The following is a 17,562-nucleotide window of genomic DNA, read 5'->3' as shown; positions in this document are numbered from 1 at the left end:
TATTTTTCAGATTCATATTCAGTTTTCCATAGTCTCTGTTCTGTACTCTCTGTAAAACATAAGAACATACTGCATGAGTCCAGCTTGCATTTAAAATAAGTTCTAACTGCCATTTTAATAACTTAATTAAAATGGGGAGAAACATTTTTTTTTGCAAAATGCCACTCTACATGATTATTTCTGAAGAGTGTTTTTTTTAACAATATTTTATTTTGAACAATTTAAGACCCAAATATTCCCATGTTTTGGAGAAGACCATGTGTGTTTAGTCAACTCCATTTAGCAAATGGAGTTAATAGGCCTGCTGATTACTTGGAAAACTACAGTTCAACGTAGTGCTTGTGTCCATGTTCTCCAGGTGTTCCATTATGCATATAAGCTAGGTATAGTTGACAAATAACATTTTAACAATAAACAAAAGCCACAATGGTGTGAAACTAGATAGAAATTACAGCTTACTTAGTATTGAATAGTCCTTGAACTCGAGTCATTGATGCCAATATAATAAAGTCAAACTCATTAGTACTCTTTAAATGATTCTAGAACAGGTTTTTCTATTAGGTGGATGCATGACACCAGAAGCCTGTTAATGAATGCAAAATACCTGAGTAAGAATACTATCATTTGGCAATATTATTCAAAGTATATCTTCAAACAGATTTTAAATGTAAATGCTAAGAAAAATTAGTACTAGTGAGGAACCAGTTTTTGTGGTTAAATATGTTTAACAACATTTTCCCCAGTACAAGAGAGACATGGAGCTACTGGAGAGAGTCCTGTGCAGGGCTGTGAGGATGATCAGAGGGCTGGAGCATCTGCCCTCTGAGGAACGGCTGTGAGAGCTGGGCCTGTTTAGCCTGGGGAAGAGAAGACTGAGGGGGGATCTTATCAATGTGTACAAGTACCTGAAGGGAGGGTGTCAAGGGGACGGGGCCAAACTCTTTTCAGTTGTCCCGTGTGACAGGACAAGAGGCAGTGAGCAGAAATTGAAGCACAGGAAGTTCCGCCTGAACATGAGGGGGAATTTCTTCCCTGTGAGAGTGACGGAGCACTGGAGCAGGTTGCTCAGAGAGGTGGTGGAGTCTCCTTCTCTGGAGATCTTCAAGGCCCGCCTGGACACAACCCTGTCTAACATGCTGTAGGTGTTCCTGCTGAGCAGGGAGGTTGGACTAGATGATCTCCAGAGGTCCCTTCCAACCTTACCAATTCTATGATTCTATTTTGGATTTTGGGCTTTGTGATGTAAGTGGGAAGGTTAAATTTTTTCAGTATTCATACTAATTTCAGAATCTCTCTTTAACTTGAAGATCACAGTGATACAAAACTCCTTGCAAGAGCAGAAGAAGGAAAAGAACTTCAGACAACAGAAATTACTACAGTAGATCTTAGAGAAAATAACAAGCTTGAAATTGACAGACTATCAAACTGCCAGGCATGTAAAAACGACATCTCTGTAAGTCATAGGAATTATCCTCAAGTGATTCCAGGGATGCAGGATCAAAAGTCAAATCAAAACAGCCTGGATACAGTAAAAACTCAGGATGTTGCAATTCAGACAGGTCCATCAGAGAGCAATTTGGGAAGAACTACACTCAAGGAAATGATTGTTCCTCAAGACTGTGAGTCATTCAGGGGCTTGGCCCATCAACACAATACAAACAACCCCCTTCTCCAACTGAAGCATGGAGTACAAGAGGATGAAGAAATTTCAACAGAATTAAACCTTCAGAGGAAAGAAGTTACTCCTGAAAAAATAAATCATATAAAAGATCAAAGTTACAGTTCTACAAATAGCGATAATGTTGTTTCACCAGAAACAACTGCAAAAATTCCAGATGACTCTCCTTTAAAAGGTTACCCTCTTTATCGACAGGACACCAAACCTAAACCTAAGCCCTCTAATGAAATTACAAGAGATTACATACCAAAAATTGGGATGACTACTTATAAAATAGTGCCTCCAAAATCCTTAGAAACAGAGAAGAACTTAGAATCAGAAATTCCATCAGATTATAAAGATCAGCAGGTATCTGCTCTGGAAAACTCTCTGAAGCATGAAGACTCCAAAGAATTCATAATGCAAAATGAAATTCCTCATCTTTCCAAAAGCGTGGATCATTTTCAGTTTGGTTCACAAAATGAACCTCTAGCAGCAAATGATCCACTGCACAGAGTGACCAGTATTTCTGAGCACACTGTGACTTCTCAAGTTGAAATTACTCCTGAGAGCAATCAAACAGAAATGGTGTTTTCCAAACAGCGTATCCCACTGATGTTAAGCTTGGATAATACAAATGTTTCTTGTGACACTCAAGACAAATCAATTGCGTTAAGTCCTGCAACAAAACCTAATTCTTTTTTTCTGCAAATGCAGCGAAGAGCTTCAGCTCATTATGTGACATCTGCAATTGCCAGAAATACTGTTTCTGTTCCCAGTTCTATTCAAAATGAAGCTAAGAATACAGACATAGGAAAAAAAGATTTGACACCAGATAAAGCTACTTTTCTTTTACATAAAGCAAGTAGTTTCTCTCCTCGAGCAGATGAACAAGATGATTACGAAAACAAAATCGAATCCTCCACCTCTCCTGTTAAAAGCAAACCTTTGAGTTTTCCCTCCTGTCAACCAGCACCGTTGAACTTAAAAACTCTAAGAACCTTTGCAGTTCCAAAGCCATATTCCAGTTCAAGACCATCCCCTTTTGCTCTTGCTGTCTCATCAGCAGTCAAAAGGTCACAATCATTCAATAAAACACGTACAATCACTAGCCAGGCAGCGAGAGAGGAGTTTCCTGTTGAACTGTCCTCTGCAACTTCTGCGGCTGAATTCTCCTCAGCTACCTCCATGCCTCAAGTGAAAAACTCTTCCTTACAGAGCATACTGGGAAGGTCACAAACTAGTCTAACAGATAAGGTAAACCTTACTTCTAACATTCCTCAATCACTGATCCACTGTGATCTCATTTACAACAGAGGAGAGATTTACTTTGGCTAGTCTTTGAACTGCTCTCTTATCGGAAGATGCTATATCGATACTGTAAAACTCTTGTGGTACTGAACAGTAGTGCAACATCTCAATGAAATAAAAAGAAATATTACAGTGAAAATGGTCTCATTCAGAATATTAGAAATAAGTATTTCTTGCCACAATTAAAACCTTATTTGAAGAGCAGAAAATTAAATGGAATCATTTACATTGCATATACCTATTTTTATGTTCAGAGTGCTCAAGATTTGTTCTTCATGCTTCTGTGTATTGGTTGTATCTCTGACTTAATTCTGTGAGTAATGCGAACAGTTTGGCTTCAAAGCGATCATGGCATAAGGAAGTTTAAACTGGGTGTATTGAGATTTTGCTGGCGTAATTATCTAAGTGAGGAGAAAAAAATCATAATAATCAGCTAGCTTATCAGTATTGCAGATGCAGATACACCAACAACAGATATTTAGTGTTCTCATTCAGAGAACTAAAGTATTCTGTCAGAGTTGTTTTCTAACTGTTACAAACAGCATGTTCACAATGAAAAATTGACACATCCACAAATTCCATGCAGTATATGAGCCGAAGTCTGCTGGCTGCCTTGTATGTTCTGTACAAATCAGCAGGATTGCAGGATTACAAGATTCTGAGTTTAGAAGGCAAGAGGCGGTACTGTCCCAAATTTCATATTTTTTTTATAATGTCCACTTTCTTTAAGCATAGAAGCTAGACACTGATCTCTGTTCAGTAGATTCAGAATGCTGTCATGCTTGGTGCTCTTTCTGCTTGTGGCACAAATGCACTGCTGAACTTTTCAGGGTGGCTCTTTCTGGATAAGGTTTGGATGTCAAATTTTGATTCTTTGAGGAAAGCATAGTGAAAGAAATGGTAGAAAGAAGAAATTCTAGCTCGTGTTGGGGCAATGAGTAGTTTTGTCTAGGAATATGGTATAATTAATTCTTTGACTACTTCAGTGCTCACAGAATATTTAAATATGATATAGTGTGTCTAATGTGCTTATATTTGAGCTATTTGTTTATCTGTTTATCTTAAGTGTTGTAGGCAATATACAGTTTACAGAGCTTTAGTAGAAATGTGGCTGATCTCTGAAATCTTGAATGAAGCAAACACTAGAATGGTGGCGTAGTTTGATATGCAACTTTTTGCCAGATTTATTTAGTTTTCCATTTGTGACTAATTCAGATTAAAGGGTTTTTCTTCTCTTTTTCTTTTTTTTCTTTTTTTTTCTTTTTTTTTCTTTTTTTTTTTTTCTTCTCTCCCTCTCTCAATAGAAAAGCAGCTGTGTGAATAGTGAGCAGTTGAGCCAGGTGCAGTCAGGTGCTTCAACTGACCACCCACCCTCTGTCACCAAGAGACAAACTGCGATGATGTTCCAGCGCTCTGACCCAGAACAGATCCACCAAAGCTTGCTGGCTGCAATCCGTTCTGGAGAAGCTGCTGCCAAATTGAAAAGGGTGAGTTTTCATCATTGCACTGTAACAATGAACTCACAGTCCGTCCTTCAAACTTACCAAATTAATGCCTGACATTAAAAGCAGTCAGCCTTTGCATAAAGCACTATAAGGAGGTGTCTTAACAATAGGAAGAGAAATGGAGAAGAGAGTTTAATTTTGCAAAGTAACCCAGTAAATGCACATAAGATTCACACGTCCATATTTTCAAACAATACAAATCAAATTGGAAATCTTCCTGAAATGTGTTTGATACTTGTTAGTCATCAACTAAGTCTCTCTTAGATCTCTAAGATTTGAAGTGATGTGGTTTTAGCCTCATGCTGAACAGCTTCATCCTAATAAGAAGTGAATCAGCTGCAGCCTTTTGCTGGCAGGTAGCAAGTTCTGAAGGTATTTTTTTTTTCTAGTTACTAGACTGTATCAAGTCCTTAATTCTCCTTAAGCATATTTGAAGCCTCCTGTTGCTGTTTGGTATCTTTAATAGATTTCTCAGTGTTTGTCAACAATCATGGTTAGGTGGTTTTGTATTCTTTTTTCCCCCACCCCCTTAGGTAAAAAAAATACTGCTTGAAGAATTGTTTTACTATTCTCCTAAAATTAACCTGTTCTTCTTTCATTGGGTAGAATATTGCACACTTAAAAAATTTATATTACTTCAAATTTATAACCAAGCAGTTGAATGATAGTCTCACACACAGCTTTCTTGACCCCAGCACTAGTATTTTACATTCTGTAGGGAAGAAAAAATTCTTACTGTAGAAAGTTAAAGAAATACAGTCCTTTTTGTTTCTCTTCCCTTTCCCACCTGCAGCTTGAAAAAACAAATGCTTGTGTGTGTGTCTTCTTTAGTAGGCCTTTGATTCTTTAGGGTCAAAATCTTTCTCAGTGGACATTCAGATCTTAGTATGTTTTGGTATTAGTCAGTCTGTTTCAAATAGGTAAGGTTTTATTTCAGTGCAGCAGTGCAACAGCCTCTCTGCGACTTCTAGACCTGCTATCCTTCCTATACTGAGCAGGAAGTTACCACCCCTTGGAAAGGTTATAAGCACACTCAAATAGTTGTTGCCCTGTAGTCAGTAAGAGTGACACAGTGCAATATTGCTTCTAACCATCTGTAACTAGCCAAAAGTCACTTTAAAACACAGAGTAAGAATAAGCAAATGCTGTATTGTTCAGAGTCACTTACAGGTCAAATCTGTCTGTTTTAGCAGAAATACTGGCTGGGCATGTATTTTTATTAAAATGTTTTCCCAATGCATAACTGAACTGCAAAAAAAATATATTTAATTTTGCATAGTAAGTGAACTTTGGTTATTTTATGATTCTATGGGAAACATGCATGAGCATGGCTACTGTCATAGTAGCTTACAACTTTGTTTTTTAAAAACAAAGTTCATAAAGTGCTCCTCAGAATTCAGGAAATCTGTTAGACAAATTAAAGAAAAACTTCAGTGTGGGTTTTTTTTTTTTTTTTTACTTTCTAATAGAGATGTTCTCAGAGCAGGCTTACTTGACCCATATTGTTTTTATCAGTCTGGGTATAAGAATGTCCTGGGAAAAAGAGAGAATTACTGAAATCTTTTTCACCTGCCTGCCTCCCTCCCTCCCTCCCCTTTTTGTGGGTAGATGTTCTTTCTCAGTATAATATTTTTAGAGGCTGGGGTGGGGAGAAGCTATAATTTTAGGGAGAAATGATTAGAATGAAGATGCCATAAGCATAAAGGAAAGCACTGTGCAGTAGTGAAATCAGAAACAACTTTAAACAAACAAACCAAATGCAATGAAGATACCGTTGAAATTTTGCCAAATGTAAAATTCTACACACTGCTGTTTGCACTCTTAACCCTAAGCACATATGCTGTAGTGCATGTATTTGTGATTGGGGAAAAAGTGTCTTGGCCTGTGGCAGATTAATAAAAACACTGTCTGATTTTATGTTCAACACTGAGAACTAGCAGTCCTAGGACAAATAGAAAAATGAAGCATTTTGTGTTAACAGGATGTGAGCACCCAAAAGTGATTTCCAGTTTTATTGGAAGGGATTTTTAAATGTGTTCACCTCATAGCTTTCATCATCATACTGCTATCAGCAAAGGGGTGATAACCTGATGGATTTGAATTGTGTAAGAGGTCTGTCAGGTGCTTGCTTGTCTCTCCCCTTTTCATCTCTCACTGTATTCTCCATTTTTTCACCTCTGTGAGGGAAGCATTTAAAACAAAAGATGAAAATGCTAGCATCACTAGCCGAACCCTTTATTTTTTTTCTTGTTTTACTTAAAAAGTTGTCAGTATGCAGTGCCAAGATCTGTGGTCTTTTGTGTTGCAAATCTTTTTTGTTGAATGGGGCCTTCAATAATTACTAACCTAAAATGGATCACGTGAGGTTTCTTTTTGACCATTCTTCTCTTCAGAATATTTTCATTTTATCTAGTAGACTGTGCTGTGGTATCTGGTTCTCATGGCTCTAGGACACCCATAGCTCCCACAGACTCTGTTTGGATTTGTTGGTTTATGCAGCCTTCTTGAAAATCAGGCTATGTCTATCCTAAAAGTTATCTCCTGGTAAGAGAGACATTTCCATGTCATAAATGAATGTTAGAAGATTTTATGTTAGAAATTAGTTCTATGCAATATTTAATAAAGACAGTTTGTTTAGAGTGATAGTATTTCAAGTATTTCTTTTAGTTGAGTCCATCTGCAGTCCTGCTTTAGAGATTATGTATTTATTGAATACTTATGCATTGAATTTTTAGATAGGATAAATGTACTTTTAAATAATGAAGTATGTTTCTACTTTAGCAACATGTGTACTTTGTTCAGAAATCATCTCAGAGGTCTCTGGGATGAGGAGAATATGCTAACTGAAGTAACAGCAGTTCTATTTTCATGAACATTATTATATAACACACTACAGAGAGAAGAATCTTAAAAGTTATGTTAATATTATTTCTTGTAATTGTTTTTTCTTCTTTTTCTCCTGCCTCCAGGTTGGTCCTACATCAACCACTGTATCTGTCAATGGAAGAGCCAGGCTTACTCATTTGTATTCCACAGAAGCAAAAGCTAATCATTAGATAGTATACCAAATATTTTGCACTTTACTACTGCTTCATAGGCCAACTCAATACTAACTACGAATTATTGAAAGTATAAATGCAAGTAGATGTTAATATATTTGTGTTAATTGGTATAGGAATTTCACACTGGGTCCTTTGCCCAGGAAAGATTATTAGACTATATAAATTATGGTAATATTTTGCCTTTTTCTCTTTATAAAGCTGACAATGCTGCTAAAAAGGTTTAAGAGAAGGTGCAGATGAGCTTCACTGGTGTTGGAATGAGAATCAAAAATTGTTGATTTCAGCCTTTAAGGCTGAACAATATGTAGCAGTGTGCTGAAAGTACAGATTTCTCTAAATGTAAGAATTTTAGATCAGTAATTTTGTAATTGTGTAATACTTTAACAGATTGTATGAATTTAAATCTACCAAATGTTGCCTCCATATTATTTTGTTAAATTAAATTTGTAATTAGTAGAAAATCTTAATTATACTCAATACTTTTGCTTCTCTTAGAAAACAGATACTTGGTTTTGTTCCTTCAGCTGAAGTAGTTGGGATAAGTATTTTGATTTTAAATCTTCCTTATTCCTAAGGAAGCACAAAGCAAATTGGGACATAAATTATGGGAAATTCTTGTACTACTTAAAAACTTTTCATAACACTAGGACTACACAACTCTTCTCATCTGCTCTTTGAGTACCTGTATATAGTATTAACCTAGTATTCAGATACACAATCTCTTTCGTGAACTAGATATATTTTAAAATAGTCATCAGCGTATAGTCACTCACTGGTAAAATGCAAATTCTGGTTTTGATACTTAACGAAATAGAAAAAGTTTTCACTGGAAGTATGACTAAAGAATGAACTGCTTTGGACTTATTGTGTAAAGTATTTTAATCTTTAAACAGCACAATAATAGAATTACAATGCATACTTGTGGTCTGAGAGCCTCTATTTATAAATTAAGCATTAGATACGAAAATGGGAGCATATATTAAAAAGAAAATGCTTTATGTTATATTTTAGCATGTATTTCCTGTCAAGATAATACATCTTGGGGAGAAGGGTGGAAATGTGATCACAGTCATGATGAAATAGCTGGATTGTGGACACATGCAGCAAGTGCGGGGCTTTTTGCCAAATTAAAATATTTTCTTGCTGGGCTTGATTTAAATAAAAGTAATTGTATTAGTTTTTATTCCTTAACACTATATTTATTTTGTTATAGAGACATTCTGTAACTCAGTTTCAGAAGCTGATTTATAATTGTGCATTTCAAAGGGTTAATAATGGTTTGCTGCCAGTTTTTTGTGCAATAATCTGAAAAAGCCTATATTACTTTTCTAGTAGAGAGTGGATTATTGATTACAAGGAAAACAGTGTTAACTTAATGATGAAACCCTTCCAAGAATGTCCTAGTAAATAAAAATTCATAAATACAGCTGATGAACATTTGTTCAAACCTTACTGTTCTCTCATGCTTTGTCTTTTATAGCTTAGTCCTCTATAAATGTATATTACTGCTTCCTGCTCCTCCCAGTTCTTTCCTCCAATCAAGAGCTAATTCCAAAAGGGACCAAAAAAAACCAGCATGGTAGTTCAGAAGGTCTGTTTCAGGGTCTGATTGTAAAAGAATGCTTCATCCATCGCTTGAAAAATGGGGAGGCGAAAGAGGTAGATACTTGTGGTTTTTTTTCCCTACTGGGGGGTTAGTTTTTCTAGATTTCACTGCGTCCTGAGGGACAAACTTGAAAATTATAGCTCTCTCCCAGGAATTTAATAAATAAAAATGTCAGTGGTCATTGTAATATTGGAATTCCACGTTTCAAACACTACTGTACAATATACTGACCTATGACTGTCACAGAGAGGTTGCACTGCTTAAGGAATCTCCTCGTCACTTTGTCCACTTTGGGTGGGAGAGGGTTATGTGCTCGATTTTAGACCTTTGTGTTTTCTGCCAAAGATGACTAAAGTTATTTCACACAACTAATTTCATCTCCATGCATAATGATACAAGATTACATGACATTTTCAATTTCAGTTGGACCTGTGGAATCAGGTTATTCTGGGTTGGGGGAAAGATCAAATAACGTTACTTAGTTGTTGTTTTCTTTGGCTTTGACTACAAAACTAAACTACTGTATATTCCTTAGTACCATATGTTAAAAGTACATTGCCCTTTTATGTGAACTCCTAAGGGCAAAACACCATGTTATGTTAGATATTCAAACTACAAACATTTTGCTTTAATTTTACAGTCTCTGGTCTTTGTAATTGAACTTGCTTGATACTTAACTGAAATGTCTGCACACAATAGTACTGTGAAATTGTTAACTGGGATTTTTTGTTACTAGCTGGCAATATTGCTCAGCAAAACTTTTTCCCCATCGTCCAATATATGCGTTTAAGACATTTTAAGAACTTGCTATTGTATATCTAATGACTCATTTCTCCTTATACTGTTGTATTAAATTCTACCAGCAAAACTCTTGGTGATGAACGTGACATCTTCATTCATTGTTTAAGGAAGAAAATATTTTTGCTCAAGTAATTTATCAGTTGCTCTAGTACCGGCAAGCTTCAGTTAGACAGCAGTAAATTTTGGTTGTGGATGCCTTGTGTATAGGGGAAAAAGACTTTTTTCTTTCTCAAGAATACAGTTTGGGCAACGCGTGCTACACATGCCTTCCAACAGAAAGCCACTAATTATGCGACACAACTTATAATCTTCTTGCTGTTTCAAAGCAACAGTCAAAATGTTTGGTGAAGGACGTTGTGCAGACATTAATATAGGTGCGCTGTGACTGTTACGAGTTCTTTGAAGAAGCAGCAGGTACTTGTAGCATCTTGGTCCACTTCTGTCTCCTGTACGGGATGGTTGGGAAAACATCTGGGATGCTAAAAATAAACTCTTTAGTAATTATGGATCATATCCTTTTAATTCATTCTGCAGAAGAATAAAATAATGACTACAGACGGAGAAGGGAAGCAGTTTTGCTGAGAGAGCTTCATGCATCACCAGAGAATATCTGAAAATCAGTTATGATTGTAGGTTTTGAGGCTAAGGCAAGAACTCTCATACCTGAAGGTAAAAGATATTAAACCACTGGCTGTTTCAATTTTAGGAAATCTATATAGTAATCTGTGCCCTAGTTTAATTTCCCAGTTGCTCCCAATCAATGTGGGATACAGTGTGGTTACAGAACTTTGCCATTTTCTTCAAGAGTTGCTTGGGGGTGTTTTGTTTGTTTGTTTCTGATTTTTTTAAGTTTTGAAGTCCTCCTTCACTGGCTTCAGTAGCCCTCTTTACTGTAAATAACAGGGCAAGTTTTCTCCCTCTCTTCATATTTCTGCACTTTTGATTGCAGATATTTGTAGCAGAGTATACTCATGTCTCTTCATCATCATGTTCAGTTTAATTTCTCACCTACTTGTGATTTGTGCCCTACGGTCCAAGATCTGTTAGAGCAAAGAAGATCCAAGAAGATCCATACCTTCAAGAGGTATGGGATCACAAGTAATAGGTAAAAAATGAGAATGCAGCATAAGACCACTTAGTGCTTTTAAGTTTGTATAGGCACTTGTTATCAGCCAAGGCAAACATTTTCAGTGGGAGCTGCTCAGACATACTGAACACACAATGCAGCTGAAACACAGCTGCAGAGAAGGTTAAAGGAATTCTGTTATGTAGCTATAAAGGAAGGATGCTGTTGAGCAGTAGGGTGGACACCCTTCAACATGCTGCTTGGACAGAGTGCGTTTATCAGATGTTGGACAATTACAGCTAGATTTGAAGAGCAGCTGTAAATGACTAAGTTGATGGGAGTCACAAAATCAGCAAGGTTGGAAGGGACCTCTGGAGATCATCTAGTCCAGCCTCCCAAAGATTTCCTGGTGGTGGCTCCACTGGGGCTTGAACCCAGGACCTTCAGCATGTAAAGCAGATGTGATAACACTACCCTATCCCTCTACCCCAATGGTAGCAAAGCAAATAGATTTGGGTTTTTTTGTTTGTTTTCTCCTTCGGAAGGGAAAATGTGTCTTAATTGTCTATGCCAGTGTTAATGCAATATGAGGCTGAACTCAAAATTGTGTTTGGACTGCAGCTGCCATCTTCACAGCACATGATAACTGTTTCTGAATGCTGTGAGTGGTCTGAAGTTCTGAAGCTACAATGTTCTGTTCAGAGTCATCTTTACTGTCAGCAACTGAGTTGAAAGATTGCTTGTTACAGATAGAATCTCTGTTGTGAAATTATTTTGATGACAAAGCTGTTACAGTAACAGTTGGAAATTTCTGAGCATTTAATAGAAAATAATGCATTTTATGTAGATTATATCTGATTGCAAATGGCAGGTTGTTTTTTCTTTAAAAATTTTGTGATGAGGTATTTTTGTGAGAGGGAAGGTATCCCTGTTAAATGACATGAAACCTGTAAGTAATGAGAGATGCTAAACTTTTTTTTTTTTTTTAATGCTACTTTTAGTTCCGTCTGCCCTGCAGGAGCTGTGTCCTGATATGTAATGCATGAACTGTGCATCACAAATCTACACAATGTGTTGTACATAAACTTACTTTATTTTACTCCCTTGCATTTTATATCCAGTCTTCTTAGAAGTATCTTCTTTCTGTCTGTTTTTATTATCACCATGTTCTTACTTTCTCAAGGCTGAACATCCTTACTACTTAGTTCTGATCTGTTTTTCAGTTGTGTTCTAATTTGTTCTAATCCCTGAGATTTTTCTTTTTGTCAGGACATCTCAACAGTGGTCCTTCCAGTTTTAACAGCTAAGGTAGATTTCCCTATTTTTTTTTTTATGCACGTTAAGAAATGTCACTCAAACTTCTAGTAATACTATCACATAATATCTAAATTTGGAATTTAAAAACAGGTTTTGGACCTCTATAATACCTCATACAAAGTTAATGAAAATAATCAGGCTTTGATCCGTTGATCAGTTGTCCAATTTTAATCTCTAATTTTCAATATGTGAGATTAAATTCAGTGTTCCACACTCAGAACTCTGATATTGCACTGAACTGGGAATAGATTGAGATCGAGGCTGAACTAATTGACGTAGAGTTGAGCCAAGAGAGTGTTCACGTGCAACTGGAGCAGGTGAATGCTTCCTTCCCACCACCCAGGAGAGAATATTAGAACTGTCAATGGAGTTATTCAGAAGTTATTCAAGCTACTTAAGAGAATGAAATTAAGGAGTGAGATGGGTGAAGGATGAGGTAGAGGAAAAAAGAGGATCTTGATCTTCTGGGGAATCACAGCTTCTGTGGAGGTAAGCAGGGATAGTTCTCCTCCTCCTCATTTTAGTGCATTAAGGAAGAATCTTCTACAGTAAAAGCCTGAGTCAAGGAATATTGCCCTCCCCGTGGAAGATTCGTAATGAGTTTGGCATTCTTTATCAGTTTCTTATGACAGGCAGTGCTGCTTCCCCCTCCTTCCCCCTTTTGTGTTTCACGCTGTTTTGATGCCAGAGTGCTACAAATGCTGTATTGTTTGTGCACATGCGGGTACAAGCCAGAAGCTAACAGCCTAACTCTGAAAGCCTGGTGTCTTGCAATCCTCAGTCATGTTAACAGTGCAATGATGAAAACAGTCGTGTGCAGGACAGGCATTTTTCTGTGTTACTAATAGTAGAGCAATGAAAGAGAATCTGTTGGGAAAGGGTGAAGAAAATGTACCTGGGGAAAAAAGAAAAAAAAAGGCTCACTGAAACTCCTAGGAAATTTTAACTGCATCTATTTGGTAATTGTTATTTCAGAGTGACTGTGTATGTGTAACTTGGGGCCAAGAAACCACAAGGACTGTGTCATCTCTAACAAATAGATACAACTCCAATGACAAAGGAATCACCCTTTCTTGTATCAAAGTTGGATTTGGATGCAAGTTGCTAATTCCTTTGTGAGCTTCCCAGATTCTGCCAACAACAGCCATGTGATCATACATGTAACACCAGTGGTGACTGTTTAATGAATGTATTTTTAGGAGCCCTGTTGTTGCTATTGCCTCCTGCATGAGAAGTGTTTCTGAAGAATATAGTGTAGTCTTACAAAATGTAAGAAGGGGTTGTATTAACAGTGACCCAACTGACTTTGGGTAGATGTGCTGACAGGTAGATGTGTATCAAGAGTGGGAGGTTGGGGGGCGGACGGGGGGGAAGTTTTTAAGATCAGTAGAGTCGGACTCCTCCGGGAAGAACAACAGCTTGCTGATGGACCATTCCCTTGCTCCTTCCCTTTGAGAGAATAATCTTAAATGTCCGAAATTGAGAGCCTTAATCTTTATTTTGATCGACTGGAATGGCAGGATTCTTCATATTATACCTAACAAGGTGCTACATAAGAATTAAAGATCATACTCCCTTAGTTATTTGGTGACAAAAGATTGAGATAGTCACCCTGTGGAATATTTACATAGGTATCAAACGCTCACTGATTTATGTATTTTTTTCTGCATTTTTATGCAGCTATGGTAACTAGTTTTACCAGGTTATACAAACTGTTAAGTCTGTAAGTCTCCTAAATATCACTTTACTGGGGAAATCTGTAGCATCCTAGAAATGCTCATTAAATATTCCCTCGGTCTTCAAAAAAAGAAAGTTTTGAATTAAACTTAAAAAATAGAAAGCAGTTGTCAAGTGTAGGATTCTGCTACTATTTTTGCCATGATCAGAGAATGTCAAAGTAATGGGACACTGCCGCTTTTTATAATTTAAATCTCTATCTGGATTTTTTTCACATCTGAATTTCGTATTGAACTTAAATGTTGAACAAATGTAATTGTTAAGGTGTTTCAACATCTTTAAATGTGAAAGATCACCAAATGTTTAAGGCACATAATTAGATGGACCTAATCACTTTTCATTAATGAAATACTGTCACTTAAGATGTACAGTGGCTTTGATTAGACACATTCACTTGCCAAATGTACTAGAATGGCACCTGAGGATGTCTAATATGTCAGTGATTCGGAAATATTAAGCTGCTTCTGTTTCGGTAGTGTCATGGCTCCTTCACAACTACTCTGGTCATTTCTAAGATGTAAAATTAAGCCTGCTTTGATTTATGAATGAGAACACCGTGTGTTGTGGACACTAATGGGAGTCAGTGGTACTCTAACTTGCATGCGAAGTCAACATTACTAATAAAAAACAGGATAATTTAACCACTGAAGCAACTCCACATAAAGACACAGCATTAGTCTTTATTTAAATTCTGAATGTGAAATGAGATTTAACTTGATCGCAAATTACAGGCTTAACACAGAGCTAATGTATGAGTTTATATTATTACCATTGCATAGTATAGGATGGTCACAATGTTATTTTATTTTCATGTGGGTATCTGCTACCTGAATTTTTACAAGAAAACAGAAAACAATTGTGTACTGTCTATATCAGAAAACTTGTTAATTCTGATACTGAAGCGGTGGCAGGGGAAGGGGGGGGGGAACACAGAACTTAGTGATATATTATAAATAGTGAACTTAAAAGTTGAAACATCAAGTTATGTGAGTACTTAGAAAAGTCTACTGGCTGACAGAAATTTTTGTTCAAATAGGAGCTCAAATCATTTGACATACTGAAACTTGACTGTGTTTATGGATAATTGTTTTGCACATTTCACTCAGATGCATAAAAGTGTTGTAGTCTCTTGCAAATGTCAAAGAAAACTTGGGAATGGAGAATATAATCACTTAGAATACAGTATGGCTGGAGAGCTGTTAACTTTCTCCTCTAGAGAAATAATTTGTCCTGTCTAGTGACTGAACAGAGCTCTTAGTCCTTTTTTGTCTGGGGCTGGGGGGATGTCAGCCTTTAATGCAGCTGGATTATCTAGTACTGTTACCAGTCTGTAATACAGTAAGTCACAAAGCAAAACGCCAGCTACAAATAACCCAGCACCCTCTCCTGTACCACCAGGAAGGCAGTGGTTATACTTGTTTAGTTTTGAGTCTTCCCTTGGAGTACTAGGCAGGACTGGCCTTGTTTAGCCTATTAAATTTGATACGATCACAGCCAGAACAACTATAGCTAGAGGGAACTCAACAAATGCAATCGATCGCATAACAGACTTAAAGCTATTGTCAAGAGTGAGAATTTCATAAACATTTTTGATATCTCAGCATCTGTGTTTATTGTCCTAGGTCACTCAGTAAAGTACTTGAGGTATGTGCCATAGGTGAGTGGTACATATCAGTAATACAGAAAGTATACAGCCTATCATAAACACAGAAAACAAACCCAAGTTTGTTTTACTTACTCAAACTAAACAGAGAAGCAAATAGCCAAAGCAATGATACTGAGGCATTCTAGTAAATGGATAGTATTAAAGAAGAGAAAAAGAAATTTATAAGTTTATGTATATATAAATTTATAAGTTTTTATAATTTATATATATATATATTTTATATATATATATTTATAATGTTTTATATAATTTATATGTACAAAGAAAGATGGACATAGTATGGATAAGTACCTTTTTCTTACTGTATAGGTTCTTTCAGTGTTCCTAATGTTGCTATTTGTAGATACGTTTGAAAATAAGTCCATTTTTAGTCAGGCAATAGCCTCCTTTTATTTTGTATTTATAATCAAAGCATCTTTAATGATCTCACACTGATGAATCCTTTCAGAATTGTATACTATTTCTAGGCCATTTTAGTAGTCCTTCTTTTAAAAATGCTCAGGGAGTGATTCTGTGCACAGCTCTGCAAGTGCATATATCTCCAGTTTTTCAGTATGTGGCTTTTGATGCCACTGTCTTTAAGTGTTTATATAAACTACTGGAAATGGGATAAAAGTAAACACCAAATACAATAAAGTATGGTAGATAAAAGTAAATAGTATTCACAACTGACAAAATAGTTACAAAATGGGAATCTTGATAGGGAACATCCCTAGGCATAAAAATGTGCCAAAATGAATACAATCAACGCAGAAAGGGAGAGGACAAAGTCCACAGCACAACAGAACCTGCAGATGCAGCAGCTGTTGAAGAATAAAGCTGGCCCACCAGTGGCTATCTGCAAGTACTACCATACTTAGTGTATTAGTACTAGTGTACATTAACCACTGGTGTATTTACTAGTGGTTAATCATAGAATTGGTAAGGTTGGAAGGGACCTCTGGAGATCATCTAGTCCAACCCTCAAATGAGTGGCCCGTACAGGGATCGAACTTGCGATCTTGGCATTATTAGCACCACGCTCTAACCAACTGTTAGCTCTAACCAACTGAGCTAAACCTAACCCCTAAATTATATATTCCTATTTGCAAACTCAATTATAGTAAATAAACTACTGTAGGACTTAGAATTTCATAATCCCCCCCAGCTATATGTGTGTTTGTTCACTCTCATTTTTTTTTCTGCGATCCTGCGTGAGAACTAGGATGTGATGGTTGGTTGTAGTCACATTTATTTGAACCGGTAAAGCAAGGACGAGACGAGCACAAACAAATTTACTTCACAGTTGCATAAGCATTAAAATATTTCTGTTTTAACATAAACACAATGAATGATCTTTCTTAAAACAACTGAGCTGATTGCACTTTTCTAAATGAAATACTCAAGGGAAATGAGGATAGGAACAGAGAGAGTTGCAGTCAGTCACCTTGGTTAAAGAGCATGATGGATGCCATCAACAGAACCTGTTGCATTTCCTCAAATGCAAAACATCAATTGAACGCTTGTGTACTGCACGATGAAGTGTTATTCGGACACACAAGTGCACATCACATCAGTGGACACCTGCAGTTGCGAAGTGCATGTAACAAGCAAAGCCCTATGGTGTGCCAAACTGCTGCAGTTCTGACCTGGGGCACCCCAGTAACACGAAGAGGTGAGGCAAAGACTAAAAAAGTGGATCGCACAGGATTTCTTTTTTAAATTGGGAAAATTTAGGAGAAACACATACTATAGGCAGCTGCATAATTAGGTACCTTACTTCCAAGAACTAACGTACTGTTAATCCTCATTAAAAACTGCAGTATAATGGTAACTTGCATAGTCAGATGTTCTG

General features: G+C 36.7%; 1 protein-coding gene and 1 long non-coding RNA gene across 2 annotated transcripts in view; one reads left to right on the top strand and one right to left on the bottom strand.

Annotated features, from left to right (window-relative positions):
• The window catches only part of COBLL1 (cordon-bleu WH2 repeat protein like 1), a 91,039-nt gene extending 80,592 nt beyond the window's left edge, over window positions 1–10,447 (top strand). Inside the window, exons 12-14 of the mRNA XM_062578588.1 lie at window positions 1,308–2,914; window positions 4,273–4,455; window positions 7,443–10,447. Of these exons, the coding sequence (XP_062434572.1) occupies window positions 1,308–2,914; window positions 4,273–4,455; window positions 7,443–7,529 (1,877 nt within the window). The 3' untranslated portion in view covers window positions 7,530–10,447. The remainder of the gene's footprint in view (window positions 1–1,307; window positions 2,915–4,272; window positions 4,456–7,442) is intronic.
• LOC134141957 (uncharacterized) overlaps window positions 1–17,562 on the bottom strand; it is a 63,519-nt gene that overhangs the window by 32,226 nt on the left and 13,731 nt on the right. The gene's annotated exons all lie outside the window — the stretch shown is intronic.

The sequence above is a fragment of the Rhea pennata genome, chromosome 6 (assembly GCF_028389875.1).
Source record: "Rhea pennata isolate bPtePen1 chromosome 6, bPtePen1.pri, whole genome shotgun sequence".
In the NCBI taxonomy this organism is placed as follows: domain Eukaryota; kingdom Metazoa; phylum Chordata; class Aves; order Rheiformes; family Rheidae; genus Rhea; species Rhea pennata.
This window is presented reverse-complemented; position numbering and strand designations above follow the sequence as displayed.